At 42.9% G+C, this 18,345-nt stretch overlaps 1 protein-coding gene and 1 long non-coding RNA gene across 4 annotated transcripts in view; one reads left to right on the forward strand and one right to left on the reverse strand.

Moving 5' to 3' along the window:
* Positions 1-7,836, forward strand: part of ACACA (acetyl-CoA carboxylase alpha) — a 413,948-nt gene extending 406,112 nt beyond the window's left edge. For all 3 annotated transcript variants that reach the window (XM_071210521.1, XM_023584057.3, XM_004476381.4), the window contains 2 exons: positions 3,483-3,619; positions 5,453-7,836. In XM_071210521.1, the coding sequence (XP_071066622.1) occupies positions 3,483-3,619; positions 5,453-5,576 (261 nt within the window). In that variant the 3' untranslated portion in view covers positions 5,577-7,836. The remainder of the gene's footprint in view (positions 1-3,482; positions 3,620-5,452) is intronic.
* Positions 7,837-14,198: 6,362 nt separating this feature from the next.
* On the reverse strand, positions 14,199-16,839 carry LOC139437145 (uncharacterized). Its single transcript, XR_011646839.1, has 3 exons — positions 16,705-16,839; positions 15,198-15,239; positions 14,199-14,314 (listed from the first exon to the last, which is right to left on the reverse strand). It is a non-coding gene; the product is annotated as an uncharacterized lncRNA (long non-coding RNA).
* Between the last annotated feature and the right edge of the window lie 1,506 nt (positions 16,840-18,345).

The following is an 18,345-nucleotide window of genomic DNA, read 5'->3' on the forward strand; positions in this document are numbered from 1 at the left end:
TGTTCCCTGGTCACTCCCTGGCCCTGCCATACCATTGACTAAGGAGGGCTCGGGACGGTCTGATATATTAGAAATGAAACCTTCCACAGGTCATTTAGAATTTTTGAGATAGACTGATTACATACAGTTAGTGAGGCCAAGTAGTATCTGAGTTACTTATCCACTGAAGCAGCAATAGCTAAAGATAAGTGTCTGCTGACCATTTATTACTGTAGGGATACTATTGTGATTTTTTTTTTTTTTTGGTATTTTAATATTCAGATTAAAACAAATGTCAGGTAGGTTACATATGGGCCAAGGCCTGCCATGAGGTTAGCAGCCCAGCATTTCATACTTGCTTAAAATTCACACTGGAATACAAGGAATGACCAGCTGTATTTTCATAATTTTAAGGAGGGATATGCTAATAGTTTTTTGAAAGGGGGAAATAAGGTTGGCCCATCATTTTAGATGGCTGGAATGATGAGTTTTGCGTACAGTAGTGCTTTAAGGAGGTGAACAAGGACTGTAGACTCCCAGACTCACTGGAAGGGAGCCTTGCTTTTCCCAAGTAGAGGAAATGAGTCCCAGCAGTATGTTGTTGTTGTTGTTTTTTAAGATTTATTTCTTTGTTTTTATTTCCTCTCCCCTTCCCATTCTCCCGCCTTGCTGTTTTATTGCTGTCTGTGTTGTCTTCTCTTCTCATTTTCTCTTCTCTAGGATTCACCAGGATTCGATCCTGGAGACCTCTGATGGGGAGAAAGCTTCCCTGTCAATTGCACCACCTCAGTTCTTAATTTCTGTGCTTCACCTTGACTCTCCCCTTGTCTCTCTTTTGATGCATCATCATCTTGCTGCGTGACTCACTTGCACAGGGCACTGGCTCACCGCCCAGGCACTTGCTCACTGCATGGGCAGTGGCTTGCCACGTGGGCATGCTTTCACTTCTTTTTTTCACCAGGAGGCCCCAGGGACCGAACCCAGGTCCTCCTATATGGTAGGTGGAAGCTCTATCACTTGAGCCATATCTGCTTCCCCCAGCAGTATGTTTATACCTCACCTACCCCCTCCCCATTCCGTTGAGAAAAACCAGTGCCACTATGGCGCTTAAGTTTGTTTATTACAATACAGTCGATTAGGACTTAGGATACCTTTGCCTTTGTGATATGTGCTCTGGGCTGTGAACTAAACTTTATCAGGGCTTTGGCTTGGTGCCTACCATCAAGTTGTGCTTTGAGTGAATAGCAACCCTTTCCTATATAGGGCCCATATATTCAAAGGGTTGACTAGAATAACAGCTCTAAAACGTAGAATGCATTGCTCTCATCCTGTCTGAGAATGTTTTAAATGTTTAATTTAAACACCTAGCATACTCTATGGCTGCAGGAGGGGAAGGCAGAGAGTTTTCTCTAGAGGGTAGCTGGCTTTCCAGTGTAGTGTCTCAGCGTCGTTAAAAGCAGGCGTCTTGATAGCTAATACATTACACCAATCAAGGAGAGTTATCTTAAGCCACAATTAATCTGCTCTCTGGCATATGTTGATAGGAAAGCATCATGCTGTTTCTTAATTAAAAGCAAATGGATTAAAAATGATTAATAAGCGTATTAAATATTCTCCTAAACTAAAGGCTTTGGAACTCTCGGATAAATCTAGGTGGGCTTTTCTCTCCCCATTCTGCAAACCAAGAAGCATTCATTATTTTAGTTTTGCCTTCCCCCCAAATCTTCATAAATGTGGAAGTCCTCAAACAGTGGAGCAGAAGTCTAAACTACCAGTGATGGAAATGGAAACGTCAGAGTTCAAGTGGCAGCAGTTAGGATTGCAGGTGTATATACATCCATATATGGGTATACGGCAAGCTAAGACACAAGAGTGAGTTAAAATAATCACAGTGAAAAAACATTGCTACCCAGCCCATCCCCTTATCCACAGGGATTGAGGTGGTACCTCCTTTCATTAGAAACAAAATACCTTCCCACCTTTTAGCTTCAAGAGATGTTAGTCTTGAACCGAGATACAGAGAAGTAGAAAGGATTGCCCAGGTGTGCCCTGCCTTAACTGGAGGTCTGATTTTTAAATGGTGATTAAAACCAAGATTGGCAGAATTGGGCCTAGAAGAACTACAGAAAGAGCTAGAAAAGGTGTGTTGCTGATCCTGAATCCTAGGGTAGTCTCAAATGTGAAAGACTCCTTAAGAAGTTTTAGGAATGTGGAAGTCAGTGAGATAACCTATAATAAATAACCAGTTGCAGTTAACTTGCCAACTAAGTTAGAGAAGGAGAAGTGAGAATCTGAAGAGAAATCATTATTTTTCAAAGGTACAAAGTAGTTGAAAAACAGCCCAATGCTTATTTTCTTATTGCTTGATGCCTCTTGAAGGGTATGATGAAAACATGTTCCTCTGTGTCTCTGCAGGCCCTGTAGTTAGAGCTGTGGCTTTTGCGCTATGGCTTGTATGCAGGTTTCATGTCACCACACCTCAAGCCTCAAAGCCTCTGATGGTCGCTAATGCACCCACCTATTAAATTACAGCGCCACACTCATTGTCATTCTGACTTTGACTTCGTTAGTGATAACAGAGAAGGATAGCACACCTTTAAATGACGAGCCTTGTGTTTAATTACCCAAACAAAATGACATAAATATGAATGAGCCCTAATGGTGGTACTTGGTTTTCCGGAAACCATTAACAAAACGATTCCTAAATGATTTGTAAAGAAAATGAGAAGAGAAGAGAGCAAGGAGAAGGCTATTAGGCTTCTAACACACTCCTGAATTATTATGTCATCAACTACCAAAGGAAATACTCAGCTAAATGATCTTGAAAAAAGAAGGTGAGAGGTGGTTTGTTGAGACTTTTGGGATTATAGACATCTTGACCCTTTTGAATACTCCGCCATATAATAAAATGGGGGTTAGATTTCTGACCTAGTGACTCTAACCTCACAGCAGGACTTCGCTCACAACAGTCCCCTCAGTGCTTTGTTGAAGACGGTGGGCTGTGTTCCAGTAGCCTTCCACAGCCCAAAGGCTGAGGCACAGTCCAGGAAACGCAAAGCAACTCATCCATCAGGCCTGGCTGGGACTATAAACTTCCATTCTAAGATTTGTCTCAATTCCTTAAGAAGCACACCTTTCTTTTTTAAAAACACTGAATAAACAACCCTTCCCCCTCAATTCCCACTTTACTAAATAATTTGGGCTTCAGCTATTTCAGATCTGTCAAGTTATCGAATTCTCTTAGCCTCAGTAGCCTAGGTATACCTGGGGTCTGACAAGACAAAAGAGTGTGCACAATGATGCCCTCTAGAAAGTCCTAGACATGCTCTGAACATGCATCTTGTGTGTATCGAAAGGAGGACCAAGTACAGTTCCTGTCTTGGGACCTGTGAACAACTTTTTGTTGTTGCACAAGCTTTTGCTGTGAACTTTCCAGTTATTGAATAATCAGATCCAGGCCTGGCCTGACCCCCTGGAGGTTGAACAAGATCATCTGTTTGCAGGCCTATGTTTGGGACAATAATAAGGATCTGGTGGAATGGCTGGAGAAACAGCTGACTGATGAAGATGGTGTTCGCTCAGTAATAGAGGAAAACATCAAATATATCAGCAGAGACTATGTCCTCAAGCAGATCCGCAGGTGAGACCAGCAGAGGGGGAGAATTGCTTGAAAGAAGTGGGGTTAATTTCTTTGGGATAAAAAGTTTAAGAACAAATCTTGAGATAATGCCTTTTCATCTTTGTGGTCTCTATTTGAGACTGCTGTAGTTGACCCTGTTGTAGTTGACCCACAGATGAAAATAGAGCCCTGAAGTACAATTCTGTCTCGGCTACTAGTCCCCAGGGGCACTGAGTAATCTCTAGCAAGATGAAGGCTTAGTTCATTGTGCCCACCTATTAGTTCAAAATGCAGATACTCAAACTGGATGAATGATTCTGTGAGTAAGGCTGATTACATGGTGTTTCCTGGGAAACTGCCTCCACCTTCTTCTAGTCTTCTCCATGGGATGAGTGGTGAAGACTGCTGGGGACATATTTTTAACTTTTTATTTGGAAACAGTTCACCTGCTGAAAAGTTATAAAAATAAAAATTGTACAAATATCCCTATATATATATCTGTACCCAGATTTACCTGTTGTTTACATTTTACTCCATTTACTTTATCATTTGTGTGTGCTTGCTCTCTCATATATATATAATATATTATATATATTTTTTTTGTTCTGAACCATTTAAGAATAAGTTATATATGCCATAGCCTTTTACCCTTAAATACTTCAGTGTTTTTGCTAAGAATAGGGATATTCTCTTATATAGTCACAGTAAAATCAATTTTAGTAAATTTAACATTGATATAAGCTTTTATTTAATCTACCATTCATACTCCAATTTTTAAAAAATTGAGCCAATTATGTCTTTTTTTCCCCCTCCAGTAAAGGTCGAATATTGTATTTGGTTAGGTCTCTCTAGCTTCCTTTGATCTGGAGCATTTCCCCAACCTTTCTTTTAGTCTTTTATGGCATTGCCTTTTTTATATGGTCTTCCCCAACCCCCACACTTTTTTTGTAAGAGGACATTCCTCATTTTTACTTTTTCCCCGACGTTTCCTCATGATTAGATTCAGGTTATACATTTTCAGCAGGAATATTACATCAGTGATGCTGCATCCTTCTCAGGGTCTCCCATCTGGAGGCACATGATGTTCACTGGCCCCTTGTGATGTTAATTTCAACCACCTGGTCAAATGTTATTTGATTTCTCCACCTGAGTAATTACTGTGTTTCCCCCACCCATGAACCTAATAAGCAGTCTATGGGGAGATACTTTAGAACTATGCAGATATCCTACTCCTTGTTAAAATTCCTCCCTAAGGGGAGCACGTGTAGCTCAGTGGTTGAGTGCCTGCTTCCCATGTCCTGGGTACCATCCTCAGTACCTCCTAAAGAAAAAAAAATTCTCCCTAAATTTACCATCCATTGGTGATTCTTGTTTGATCCAGATTTTACCATGTTGGTTGCAAAATGACTTTCCAACTCCAGCATTCCCTCTATAGTTACCAGTCACAATTCAGCTTCTCCTATAAGCAAAAACCCTTCCTTCTCCCACATTTATTTACATGTTCATTACTGTTAAAGACTAATGCATTTTTTCCCAGTGATTCATAGTTCATTACTATACTTAATTATTTTGATGCTCAAACTGTCCTGGATTTGGCCAGTGGGAGCCCCTTTCCACTGGCTCCTCTTTGTGACGTGCCCCCAGTGGTCTTTGTAGTATTTCCTTACTTTCTGGCATAGTAAGATGTTTTTCAGGTTCATCTTTTATCTCCCTTGCTGCTTGGGTTATTTTTAATGTAGGAAAACAAATCAGGTAAGACAGTAATAACATGTTTATTAAGTAATTCTTAAGCTACCCTGATACAGATACCTCTCTCTCTCTCTATTCTTCACCATCCCAAATCTTCCTCTCCAGCTTGGTACAGGCCAATCCAGAGGTTGCCATGGATTCCGTCATCCATATGACCCAGCACATCTCACCTACTCAGAGAGCAGAAGTCATACGGATCCTCTCCACAATGGACTCCCCTTCAACATAGGAAGAGCTTCCTGCCCCATCCCATCCCTGTCCTGCCTCCAGAGAAAAGGGCTAGAGCTGCTTCTTAACAACTGAAACCACTGTCATGAGAGGGTACCGGAAATCAAGCACTGGAATCAAAGTGGCATTTTACTTCCCCTCATATGTTTACAGGTTATGCATGACATACTGGGATATAGGTTCACAAAGCACCCCCCTGCGCACCAGTCACACCTGTCCTATTCAGTATTTATTACCCTTGCTCTTACTGCAGCCCCTGTCTCCCTGCACAAGGCCCAGAGAAGGCAATGAAGGGTACAAGCACGTACCGTGAGGTCTTGCGACACCAAAGCAGGGCTGCCCCTCCTCTCCTGATAGCACACCACAACAAAGTGTGAGGAGCTGCCCAGCAGCCTTCCCTCACCCCTGGCCCCATGAGCCTGCAGCCACAAGCTGCAGAGGAGGGCCAGGGGGCTGAGGTCATAGGCCCAGCACATACCAGGCATGGGAGAAGAATTATTCCCAGTTTAACCACACCAAAATACCTTAGAGCATGAAATCTACTGCATATTCCATGGGAACTCAGAGAAGAATCAAAACCATAATCCAAGGAGAAAGGAAATAGACTTAAGTTATTCTTGATTTAGGAGGCTGCAACCTTGGGTTAAATTCTCTTAGAATAAATGGAAAGGTTGTTGCCCTGCGTGCCATGGCTCAACCAGCTGTTGCACCTGACTGGGGCTGCAGGGCCCTTCTGCCAGGGCCCCACAGTCAACGCTGAAGCCTGAGTTTTGGTGGGGAAGGAACCAGAGGGCATTGCCCTTTCCTGTCACTCATGGAAACTTGTTACTTATGCCACAGAGAACAAGCCAGGTGTTCTCTTCTTAGGACTTGGAAGGTTGTTACTATTAAGCCTGGAGCTTTGATAGTTACAAGAAGTTAATGGTGCCTACAGAGTCACTCATCTCTCTTTCCAGGGCAAGTATGCCCTACTCTCCTAGAAGTTTACATTCCTACCCCCTCTGGTCCTGTCTCTTCCCTGGAATGTACACAGGCAACAGGTGTGCCAGACACTCCACAGCTGCTGAAAGAAGCCCTGGTGATGGACTGGTGGGGTGGCTCCCAGGGAACACAGAATCCACATGACCTTAAGATTATTTACAACTCAGTAATGGTGCTGCTGTCTTGCAGGTCCCTCCCGGGCCAGCAGCAGGGGCCTGCCCCCTCAGGGGTGGTCGAGTTTATTCAAGAACAGAGCTTACTGGTCCACCCATCTGTATTCCTGAAGCAAGCATGGCCAGTGATCAGGGCTTGGTATAGCATCTGGTTGTTACAGTATAGCTAATTGCGTTTGTCACTGATGCCAAAGGAGGAAATCATGAATGTTTTAGAAGCAGTGGTATGCTACAAGCTACAGTTTTGAGCCTTAACTCTATAGTTCACACACACGAGAAAGAGCTCTACTTGCCCTTCTTCAGGAACTGTTTGTGCAAATAGATTTGCTGGACTTCTCAACAGTTTTAAACCACAGGCAGACACTTTATGTACAAATGGGTCTGATGATACACATGACTGGATATATGACTGACTGCCCCTAGGAGCTCAGAGCCTCAGCCAGGCTGAGGTGGAAGGTGCAGTTGTTGGCACCAAAGAAGGGTGGGAAAAGTTGGGGAACAATTCTCAGTCCAGAAGCTTACAAATTATTTGCTTACCCAGTAAGTAAAAAATGGATTACTCTTTGACCAAATTATTCCTCTACCTTTTTCTGTAATAAATGAAGTCCCACATACCTAGAGATGGTATACTATCCTGCTTTCCTCAATTGGCCTGTCCTAGCCAGGAATGGCACTGGCATTTCTTCAGAGGCAGGGTGGGTGACACTCATTTTACCTTCTTCCCCCTCCCCCATCCCACCAAATCATAACACATTAACTGAGTAGGTTTCCTCTCTAGAACCCTGTAATTCCAACTCTCCCACCCCCAGGGCTCCTCCTATTAGGTCTTACGCCAGGCAGGGATTTTTCATAGGGAGAATCAGAAACTGAGCCACAGAACGTGAGCAAGCTGATATTCCCACAGCCCGTCACACATGCCAGGTTACTGAGGCAGGAGGAGCACAAATGATGCTTGAACTGAGATTGCCATAGTATCTATTCACTTTGTTCACAAAGCAGCCTTCACTTATCTCAGTGAGAATTCAATGGACGCATATCCTGATGAGCAAGACGATTCAAATGCACTCTTTTCACATTTTGTTGAAATAAACCTCCAGGTTTGTAGAAGAGTCATCATTTGTCATTTCAACCCATACCCAGCCACCTCATTTCTTACTGCACTTTCAGTAGAGAGTGGGGCTCAGCGGTAGGGCAAGCCCCTCCATGGTCCTGCACTCTATGACCCCCTGGTCTCTTAAACTCATGTAAGAATGGACCAAAAGGCAGTAAAAAGCTGGCCTTGGCCAATCTATCATACTGGCTGAATCAAGGTGAAAATTCTTCAAAGCTGAAAGTACTGCAATATCCACAGCCAAAAGCCCCTCCTTTAGTGTCATTTCTATTGGGTTTTTCAGGATGGGAAACAAATTGAACCTTCTGAGAGCTGGATGAGGGTCTTGGTAAGACTGTCTCCCAAAAGAGAGTGGGTTTAGGGAAGGGATGAGAAAGGCCACAGAAGAGGAGGAGCTTGGCTCACCAGTAACGTGCTGAGCAGTGATGGTAAGACTATTAGCCTATTTAGTGAAGAAAACACCTCCAGTGAGTCTTCCTTTTGACCCTGAGAAAAGCCTCCTCAAGGCCTTTGAAGCCCCAAGTCCACTATCTCTCAGAAGTCGCCTTTCCAGCATGCAGTAGGTTGAGTGTTCTAATTCACTCTTAATTAACACTGGGGCCAAATGGCAGATACTGGAGATTTTATGGAGAGGTGGTAGATTTTCTTAATCATTAACTAACAACTTAGTGGGTTTTTTTTTTTAAAGGAGGTACCAGGAATTAAACGCAGAACCTCATACGTGTGAAGTGCACGCTCAACGAATTAGCCATACACACTCCACTTAATTGATTTTCGACTCTAACTTTAGGCACAAAGAGGCACCAGGGACAGAAGATGCATGTAATTGTGTTCCTTCAACACCCCCCACCACCACCACCTCAATTTCTCTCTGGAAAAAAACTATAAATCCACATGACTGAGGCAGGAACAAACCTCAATCCCTGAACAATTACAAAGAAAGGTGCAGGCCAGAAGGAAGCCGGGAGAAGAATCACTGGCACCCTTTCCTGATAATTAAACTCAATGCTCTGTCCAGCTCCCCCTTTTGAATGTGTAGCAAAGCAAAGGATAGCTTTTTCTAAAATGAAATAAGCTGTTAGGTTAGAAAAGTATCAGTTTGATTCACCAAGTCAGATGGTCTAGAAAGGGGAATAAGAAGGGAGATTCAGGATCCAGCAGGAAATTGCTACTCTTTACCCCCAGCTGCTGTGCTCTAGTAGCAGGAATCCTGGTCAGTGGAGAGGCCCTGGGCCCTCCTGCCCTCCATTAAGCAGGCGGATGAGAAGATCCCAAAATGTGAACTCTAGGCTGCCCATAGTCTCAAGCGGTAGCTCTTGGTGGTTCTGGGGAAGGATAGCAAGATAAATGGGAAAAGATTGTTTCTGCCTTTTTCATTGGTTAAGTGGCCGAATATGTAAGTGTTTTCTTCTGCTGATGGGTCATACTTCCTCCACTAACCTTTTTCCAAGAGGAAAAATAAACAACTTCCTGGTATTACTTTGGGATACTAAGGAAAAGACTGAATGGTGAGGGTTCTGTGATCTAGTCCTGGCCCACCTCTGATTCCCTAACTGGAAAACAAGAACATGGTGATGAATGCAAATGCTTAATGGCCCTCACAGAGAGGCTCTTCCCTGAGCTCCTGAGGTGAGGTTCGTGCCAGGCATTAGTGAGAGGCTTCCAGAGGCACAGAGCAGGGGAGGCAAACCTTCCTTCATCTGCCTAGCTCCACAGCGCCTGCGTGCAAGAAGGCTAAAACCTGGGCCTGACTTGATGTACACACCGAGGCAAGAAAGCACCAAGGGCCACATCAGTGGTAAGGACAATGACAGGCTGAAGCCTTGTGGCAGAGGGGAGAATAAGCTAGGCTGTCCCAGACCAGGACACTGACATTTGCAAATTTATTTAAAGGGATACTAGGAATATTGGGTGAGAGCAGAGCAGTCATTTGGGGGCACAGTGCACAATGAAAAAGTAAGCAGGCTTCAGATCATAAAGAACTTTAAATGCCAGGCCAGGGAACAAGAGAGCAGAACTCTTAATGTATGTGGCAGGGGAGGCTGTGTTTATAAGGTTTGGAAAGCAACTGAATCAATGAAAAGAGCCCAGCCTTGAGTGCCAAGAAATCTGAGTCCAAGCTCAGCTCCATCATGCTGTGTGTAGTTCCCAAGTTGGAGAGCTCACCCCAGCATAGCAGATTCAAGCCACCCACACAGGCAGAAAAGTAACAAAGGAAACTCAACTACTCTCAGTACCCCAAAAAGCCTATGTGTGCCTCATCAGGCAGCAAAGCTCCCCATGCCATTGGCTTTCTGGTGGCTGGAGTTTTACCAGCCCAGGAAGTAATACTGGCCACCTCATGGCAGCCCGAAGTTCTAATCAGCAGTTAATAATAAATAATGGAAAGTGAACACCTTCATAAATGCAGTGTTTTGGGAAGTAAATTCTTCCAAATCATGAGATTCCCTTGGTTGGAGGAAGGGCATGATGGTAAAGGAGCCTCAGCCCTGACAGCTGGGGACCACCCACTGGGCACAGCTCATGAGGAACTCTAGGCTGGTGGGGAGCTCAGAACTGAATGATTGGCCTAATCCCAAACATTCTGATTCTGTGATTGGCCTTCTGGAATATGCAGGAAAGGCTGGGGGTGAAGAGAAACCACTACAGAAGTCCAAGCCCTGAATTAGGAAAATGCTAACAGCACTCTAATGTACTAATAGGTCCTCTCCTGGCCTCAAAAGGGCATAAGGCTCAGCTGGGTTCAAATAGCTGGTCCTTCATTCCTACCGTCTTTAGGGAAGGTCTTGACTTGCTCATTTTGTGAAATGTGAATGATAACAGAGCCCTCAAAGGGGCTTTTTGAAAGTTGTCAAAGTAGTTCACAGGAGTCCTGTGCTGGCCTTTAGTAACAAATTCTCAATACCTGTCAGATTTCTCCAGGCCCTACCACTTCTTTATGCTCAAAAGATTGGGGACCTGTTGTCACACCCAAGTACCTTCCTCAGGGAGTTGTCAGAGAACCATCGCCCTGACTAGGGCAGATCTAGGGAAGGTGTTCTCTAGGCACTTGAGCTACAACAACTGAGGGAGTGTCACTGAGGAACAATGCAGCTGATCAGAAGGCAGAACTCTAAGCCTGGCTGCCCTGGTGGCAGGGCCTCGAGGAGCTCAAAGGCCTTTTGGAGTCGTGCTTTCCCTGGAATGTAAAAGGAGAGAACAGGATGAGAAAATCTAGCAAGATTCTAACCTGGGATTATGGATGAAGCTGAAGTCTGGATTTTAAAATGTTCTGATGTGGGAGTGAGGGGAAAGCCTTCCAGCTTGGTGGAGCGAGTGGTTTGGCAAATCTGTCCTCAAAAAGCAGATGGGGCCCAAGTGATAAGGCCTCTGCCTACCAAATGGGGGGACCCGGGTCCAATCCCTGGGGCCTCCTGGTGAAAAAGAAGAGAAAGTGTGCCTGTATGGTGAACCAGTGCCCATGTGGCGAGCTGACTGCCCGCACAAAGTGAGTCATGCAGCAAGATGACACAACAAAAAGAGACAAAGGGGAGAGTCAAGGTGTAGTGCAATAGAGACCAGCAACTAAGGTGGTGCAATAGACAGAGAACCTCTCTCCATATCAGAGGTCCCAGGATCGAATCCCTGGAAATCTAGAGGCAAAAGATGAGAAGACAAAAAAAGAAATAGATAGAGGATCATGCAGCAAATGGACACAGCAAAAACGGGTGGGGGGGGGGACGGGAAAATTTTTTTTAAAAAAGCAAACAAAAGACAACCCAATTTTTAAAAATGGGCCAAGGACTTGAATAAACATTTCTCCAAGGAAGATACACAAATAACCAAAAAGCACATGAAGACATGCTCAACATCAGTGGACACTAAGGAAAGGCACTCAAAACCATGATGAGATACTGCCACATACCACTAGATGGCTAGTATTATTTTTAATGGAAATAAGTGCTGGCAAGGATGTAGAGAAATAGGAATCCTTAAACATTTGTAAAATGTGTAGCCACTGTGGAAGAAAAAAAAAAACTATGTCCACAAAGTTAAACACAGAACTACCATATGTCCCGGCAATCCCACTTCTTGGTATATCCCTAAGCGAGCTGAAAGCAGGGACTCAAACAGATATTTGTACAGTAATGTTCACAGCGGCATTAATTCACAGTAGCCAAAAGGTGGAAGTAACCCAAGTATCCATCAGCAAATGAATGGATAAACAAAATGAGGTACTTACATACAATGGAATATTATTCAGCTGTAAAAAGGAATTAAATTCTTATATAGACTACAACATGGATGAACCTTGAAGACATCATGTTGAGCGAAATAAGTCAGACAGATATTGTTTGATTCCACTCATATAAAATAAGTAGAATATTCAAATTCATAGAGACAGAAAGTAGAGTATAGGTTACCAGGGGCGAGGGTAGGGAAGGGGAAATAGAAAGTTCATACATAACGGGAGCTGAATCTCTGGGGTGATAGAAAAGTTTCAGTAATGGATGTCATTGGATGGTGATGGTAGTGCAACACTGAGAATGTGATTAATGCTCGGGAGTGACTGAAATGGGAAATTGTATGTTGTATACACCTTACCACAACTTAAAAAAAAAAAGATTAGAGGGACAAAGACAGTTAAATGCAATACATGATCCTGGGCTGGAGGGAAAAAGTGCCCAAAAGGACATTATTAGACAACTGAAAAAATTGGAATACAGACTTTATGCTTTATGTCAATGTTAAATTTATTTGACTTGATAATTGCATTTAATATGGTTACCTAAGTGTATATCCTTTTTCTTAGGAGATTTTCGTGAAGGTCTTAAGTAGTAAAGGAACATGATGTATGCAACCTATTCTCAAATGTTTAGAAAACAGATATAACCAATGTGGCAAAATGTTAAATTGGGTATCTGAGTAGTGAGTATATTGCAGTTGTCTTCAATATTTTTATTTTATTTTTGCAACTTTTCCGTAAGTTTGGAATATTTTCAAAATAAGTTTTTTAAAAAACAGCAGTGATGAAAGTGGACCAAAAGCCCTTTAGGTTTCTGAAAATCAACCAAAGGCGTATAACAAATTGGGCACAGGTTACTCGTTAGAAATGAGGAACCTTGGGTAAGAACAGTCAGCGCTTAGTTCTTGCCTGGGGCTGCTCCTAAACCCACTCTAATGTGGTCGCAGTAGTTCTATCAGGGTGGAGACACAGATTTCCAAAATCAGAAAGGAAAGAGGGCTATCACTAGTGACCATACAGAAATTAAAAGAATTATAAAATATTATGAACTTAATGCCAACAAATTAGACAACTTATGTAAAAGGACAAATTCATAGAAAGACAAAATCTACCAAAATTTACTTGAGAAAAAACAAAACATGAATATACCTTTAACAAGAAATAAAATGAATAATTAAAAATCATCCCGCAAAGAAATGATCAGTCCCAGAAGTCACAGAGAAGAAATAATACCAATCCTTCACAAACTCTTTAGGAAACAGGAGAGAAAACACTTTCCAACTCATTCTATGAGACCAGTATTATCCTGACATCAAAGCCAAAGAAATTTACAGAGCAATATCTTTGACGAACATAGATGCAAACTTCCTTAGCAAATATTAGCAAACTGAATCTAGCAACATATAAAAAAAGATATGCATAATGGCTAGCTGTGCAAGGTTAAAACCAATTAAGGTAATACACCATAGTAACAAAGGACAAAAAACATAGGATCATCTCAATAGATGCAGAAAAAGCACTTCATAAAATTCAACACCTATTCCAGATAAAAAATTCTCAACCAACTATGGGTATAAGGGAACTTCCTCAATCTGATTAAGGGCATTTATAAAAACCTCAGCTAACATTATACTTAATGTGAAAGACTAAATGCTTTTCCCCTAAGAACAGGAACAAGAGCAAGAGTAAGATGTCAGCTCTTGTCATGTCTACTCAGCATTATACCAGAGATTCTAACTGGTGCAATAAGGCTACATAAACAAACAAACAAGAAAAGGCATCCAAATTGCAAAAGAAAGAGTAAAACTGTCTTTATATGCAGATTTCAAGATCATGATCCATTAAAAAATAAACCATTAAAACAAATAAATATATTCAGCAAAATCGCAGTATACAAGGTCAATATTCAAAAATCAATTATATTTCTCTATACTAGCAAGGAGCAACCTAAAAATAAAACTAAGAAAATTTTATTCACAATAGCATCAAAAACCATACAAGGGAAGCAGATATGGCTCAAGTAATTGGGCTCCCAGCAACCATATGGGAGGTCCAGGGTTTGACGCCGGTGAAGGCAAGCTGGCCCTCGCAGTGAACTGGTCCGCACAGGAGTGCTGGCACAGCAAGATGACGCAACAGAAGGATACACAGAGGAGAGATAAGAGACGCAGTAGACTGGGGAGCTGAGGTGGCGCTAGAGAATGATCACCTCTCTCCCACTCTGGAGGTCCCAGGAACAGTTTCCGGAGCTGTATAATGAGAATACAAGCAGACACAGAAGAACACACAGCAAATGGACACAGACAGCAGACAATGGAGCGAGGGCGGGGGGGAGGGAATACAAAACTTATTAACAAATTTTAAGAAATGCAAAAGTTGTGCACTAAAAATTAGAATACATTGCTGAGCGGAATTAAAGAAAATATAAATAAATGGAGAGACATTTCATATTCATGAATTGGAAGACTTACTTTTGTTACAATAGCAATTCTTCCCAAATTGATCTATAGATTCAATTCAATCCCTGTCAAAACCCAGCAGACATTTTAATAGAAACTGACAGATTTCATATGGAAATACCAAGGACCCAGAACAGCTAAAACAATTTCAATAAAATTAGAACAAAGTTTAAGACCTTACAACTACCTGAGTTCAAAACTTTTACTTGTGTAAAAACAGGCACTTAGAATAGAGCATATTGGGAGTCAGAAATCTTTACATTTACGGTCGATTTTTTTTTTTTTTTTTTTTTTTTTTGAGGTACTGGGGCCAGAGATTTAAACTGGGACCTCATATGTGGGGAGCCAACACTTGACCACAGAGCCACATCAGCTCCCCTGAGTTGGTTTTTTCATTTGTTTGCTTGTATTGTTTTTTTTTTAGGAGGCACTGGGAACCAAATCCAGGACTTTCCTATGTGGGAAGCAGGTACTTGACCCACATCTGCTCCCCATCAAGTGTATTATGAGTCAAGGCAACTTAATGGGGGAAAGGATAGTCTTTTCAACAAACAGTGCTGGAACAACTGGATATCTACATGCAAAATTTAATTCAATATGGATCAAAGACCTAAATGTAAGAGCTAAAGCTATAAAACTTCTGGAAGAAGACATAGGAGAAAATCTTTGTGACCTCAGATTGGGAACTTCTTAGATATGACACCAAAAGCATGATCTATGAAAAGAAAAAATTGACAAATTAGGACTTGGCCAAAATTTAAAATGTTTATATTTTAAATGACACTATTAAGCAAATTAACAGACAAAAGCCACAGGCTGGGATAAAATATTTGCAAATCATATTTCTGATTAAGGACTTGTATCCAGAATATATAAAGATTTCTTACAACTCAATAAAACAAACAACTTGATTAAAAATGAGCAAAAGCTTTAGACATTTCACCAAAGGTAGTTCTATGAATGACTAATAAGCACATGAAAAGCTGTTCAACATCATTAATCATTCCAGAAATGTAAAGTAAAACCACAGTGAGAGTCCACTACTTATTAGAATAGTTATAATCACAAAACAGACAACAGCAAGTATTATCAAGGATGTGGAGAAGCTGGAAGCTTCATACATTGCTGGTGGGAATATAAAATGGTACAGCCACTCTGGAATACAGCTTAGCAGTTTCTCAAAAAATTCAACATAAACTTACCATATGGTCCAGGAATTTGCACAGGTATCTGTGCAAAATAAATGAAAACATATGCTCTGCAAAGACTTGTGATTGTTCATATCAGTTTTATACATATGGCCTGAATTGGGAAACAATCCAGTTGTTCATCAGTAGGTGAATGGCTAAACAAAAAAAGTGGTATATCCATACAATAGGATACGAGCTGGCAATAAAAAGGCATGAACTACCCTTATATGCTATAACATGGGTGAGCCTTGTGCTCAGCAAAAGAAGTCACATGCAAAAGACAACATATTGTATTATTCTTTTTTATATGAAACGTCCAGAAAAGGCAAATCTCCACCTACAGAAAGCAGATCAGTTATTGCCTGGGACTGGGGATAGAAGCAGTCTTGCAGGGATTTGTTGGAGTGGTGAAAATATTCTAAAAGTGGGTTATGTTGATGGTAGCAAAACTCTAAATTTACTAAGAATCACTGAATTGTACACACACAATGATTGAATTTTATTGTCTCTAAATTGTACCTTAATAAGAAAGCTGTTAACCAGCAAAGTGGTGGGGGTAAAGAGATATACATGAAACAAGTTTGGGAATATACTGGTCAGTGTTGAAACTGGGTGATGGGAAATGGGGGCTCATTATATTATTCCCTCTACTTTTGCGTACTTAAATTTTTCATAGTAAAGGTTCATGTGAAATGCTTGGATTTGTTTTACCCCAGAAGGGAAGAGTCATTCATGAATCAAAACTTCCCAGTCATGGTAGTCTTAGCAGTTACTCATTTACCACCTGGTTTGTTCCGTAAGGGATTTTCAGTGGTGGAGCCCCCTGGATTCCTCTGTCTCTTGACACTTGCCAGTGCCCATCCTAAAAGCCAGGTCTAGAGTCGCAGCCTTGGCAGCTGTGGACAGGAGAATCCAAGCCGACCCAGCGCCCATGTGGCCCTGGCCGAGCCCCTGCCTGCCGCTTTGGGCCACCCGCATTCCCACACCTACCAGCCTCACAGCCAGCACCCAACAGCGGGCCCCGCCGCGCCTCTGCAGCTGCCTCCGCAAACTCATCGTCCTTCCGCACGCACTGGGAGACTCCCAAGGCAGCTGGCTGACATTTAGCTCCGGCATTGCTGGCACACGGCCAGCCTTCCCCCGTCCTCCCACAAAACCCAGCCCCTCCTTGAGATCAAGAGCTGCGCCATGAGCCCTTCTCTCCGGGTTCCTCAGGAGCGCTGGTTAAGGCGAGGAAGACCACCTAGGTCTCAAGGGCCTCGCTGGGAATGACGACGCTGAATGCTGTGCAGCAGGAAACGGCCCCGGGCGCCTTTCTAAGCTAACTGAGTTACAAAATGATCCTCGAAGGGTTAACTTCACCACCACAGCTGCTTCTAGGACCCTTTCCTCAAAACCTGCTCGGGTCTGCCGCCTTCTGAGCTACCCCCACCAAGGCCTACCCCGAGTCTGAAAGAGCCTGGCTGGGGCCTGCAGGATGACGCCAAGAGCGAGGGCTCGTCACTCCAAGAACCTTGACCGGCAGTACCAGGTGCTCTCGCGGAGGCCTCCCGGCAGCCAGGGCAGAAAGCTCAAGCCCTGCACTCGAGGCCCCGCAGAGCCCTACCCAGGGCTTTTCCCCTGCAAGCCACAGGCCTGCCCTGGCCCCAGATGGGGTTTATTTGCTCAGCACCCACTGGGAATGTAAACAATATTAAATTGCAGACCTACTGGTCCTGCTGGTCCAAACACTGGCTGACTGAGTGCGGGCCAGAAATGCAAGCTGGGCCCTCAAGGAGCTCCAGGGGAGTCACCACGGCAGCCAATGGGGCTCCTCCTGGCCAATCCCTGGGGGGCGCCGCCCAGAGGGGCGGGCCCTTCCTTTCCACGCAGTTCCGCAGTGGACTTCTGCCTGGGAGGAGCTAAAGGTGTTAGAATGTCTTTGCACTATTTGCTGCAGGTACTGCTTCCACTGTCTCACACACTAACTCTTACCCAAGAGCCCAATACCCAAAACCACTTCTAGGCACACACAGAAATGCAATTATGGGAGGTGGAAACTACCCAACTCCAGCACTGCATCTAAAACCCTACCATAAAATATCTGCATATCAAACTACCCAGGACCCCAGGACGGTGAAGCTTTCAAAGGGGGAAGATCAAAGTGCTGTCATCTTTTAATTTAATCCTTTTGTTGCATCAATGGTCTTAAGAGGGATGAGAGATCAAAATAAAAATGGAAACAAACTATATCTTTGTGGCTGTTGTGTTTTAGTCTTTTTTCTCAATTTGGGCCACAAAATAGGTCAGCTCCATTACTGATCAGCCTTCCCACAAATATTTAAAACAAATTGAATTGCACACCCAATACCCATCACAATTACACCAGGCACAATAACTAAATTAGCAATTCAACAAAATAATTGGAAATGCGATTCTCTCTATTCCACGAGTCTCCCTCGAGGGTTTAGTCGATCTATGGGGGAAAACTCAGCTTTCCTAATTCTGCAGCTAATTAGAGACTCACTTGTAAATGAAGTTGTTTGTCTTAAAGTTGAAATTCTCTTCTGGGGGTGGGGGGGAGAGGAGAGATGAGAAAGTCCTTCCACTCCCGAGCCAGTGTATTAAACAGGTGGAAAGAATACACACCTG

This window comes from Dasypus novemcinctus, chromosome 21 (assembly GCF_030445035.2).
Source record: "Dasypus novemcinctus isolate mDasNov1 chromosome 21, mDasNov1.1.hap2, whole genome shotgun sequence".
NCBI lineage: Eukaryota > Metazoa > Chordata > Mammalia > Cingulata > Dasypodidae > Dasypus > Dasypus novemcinctus.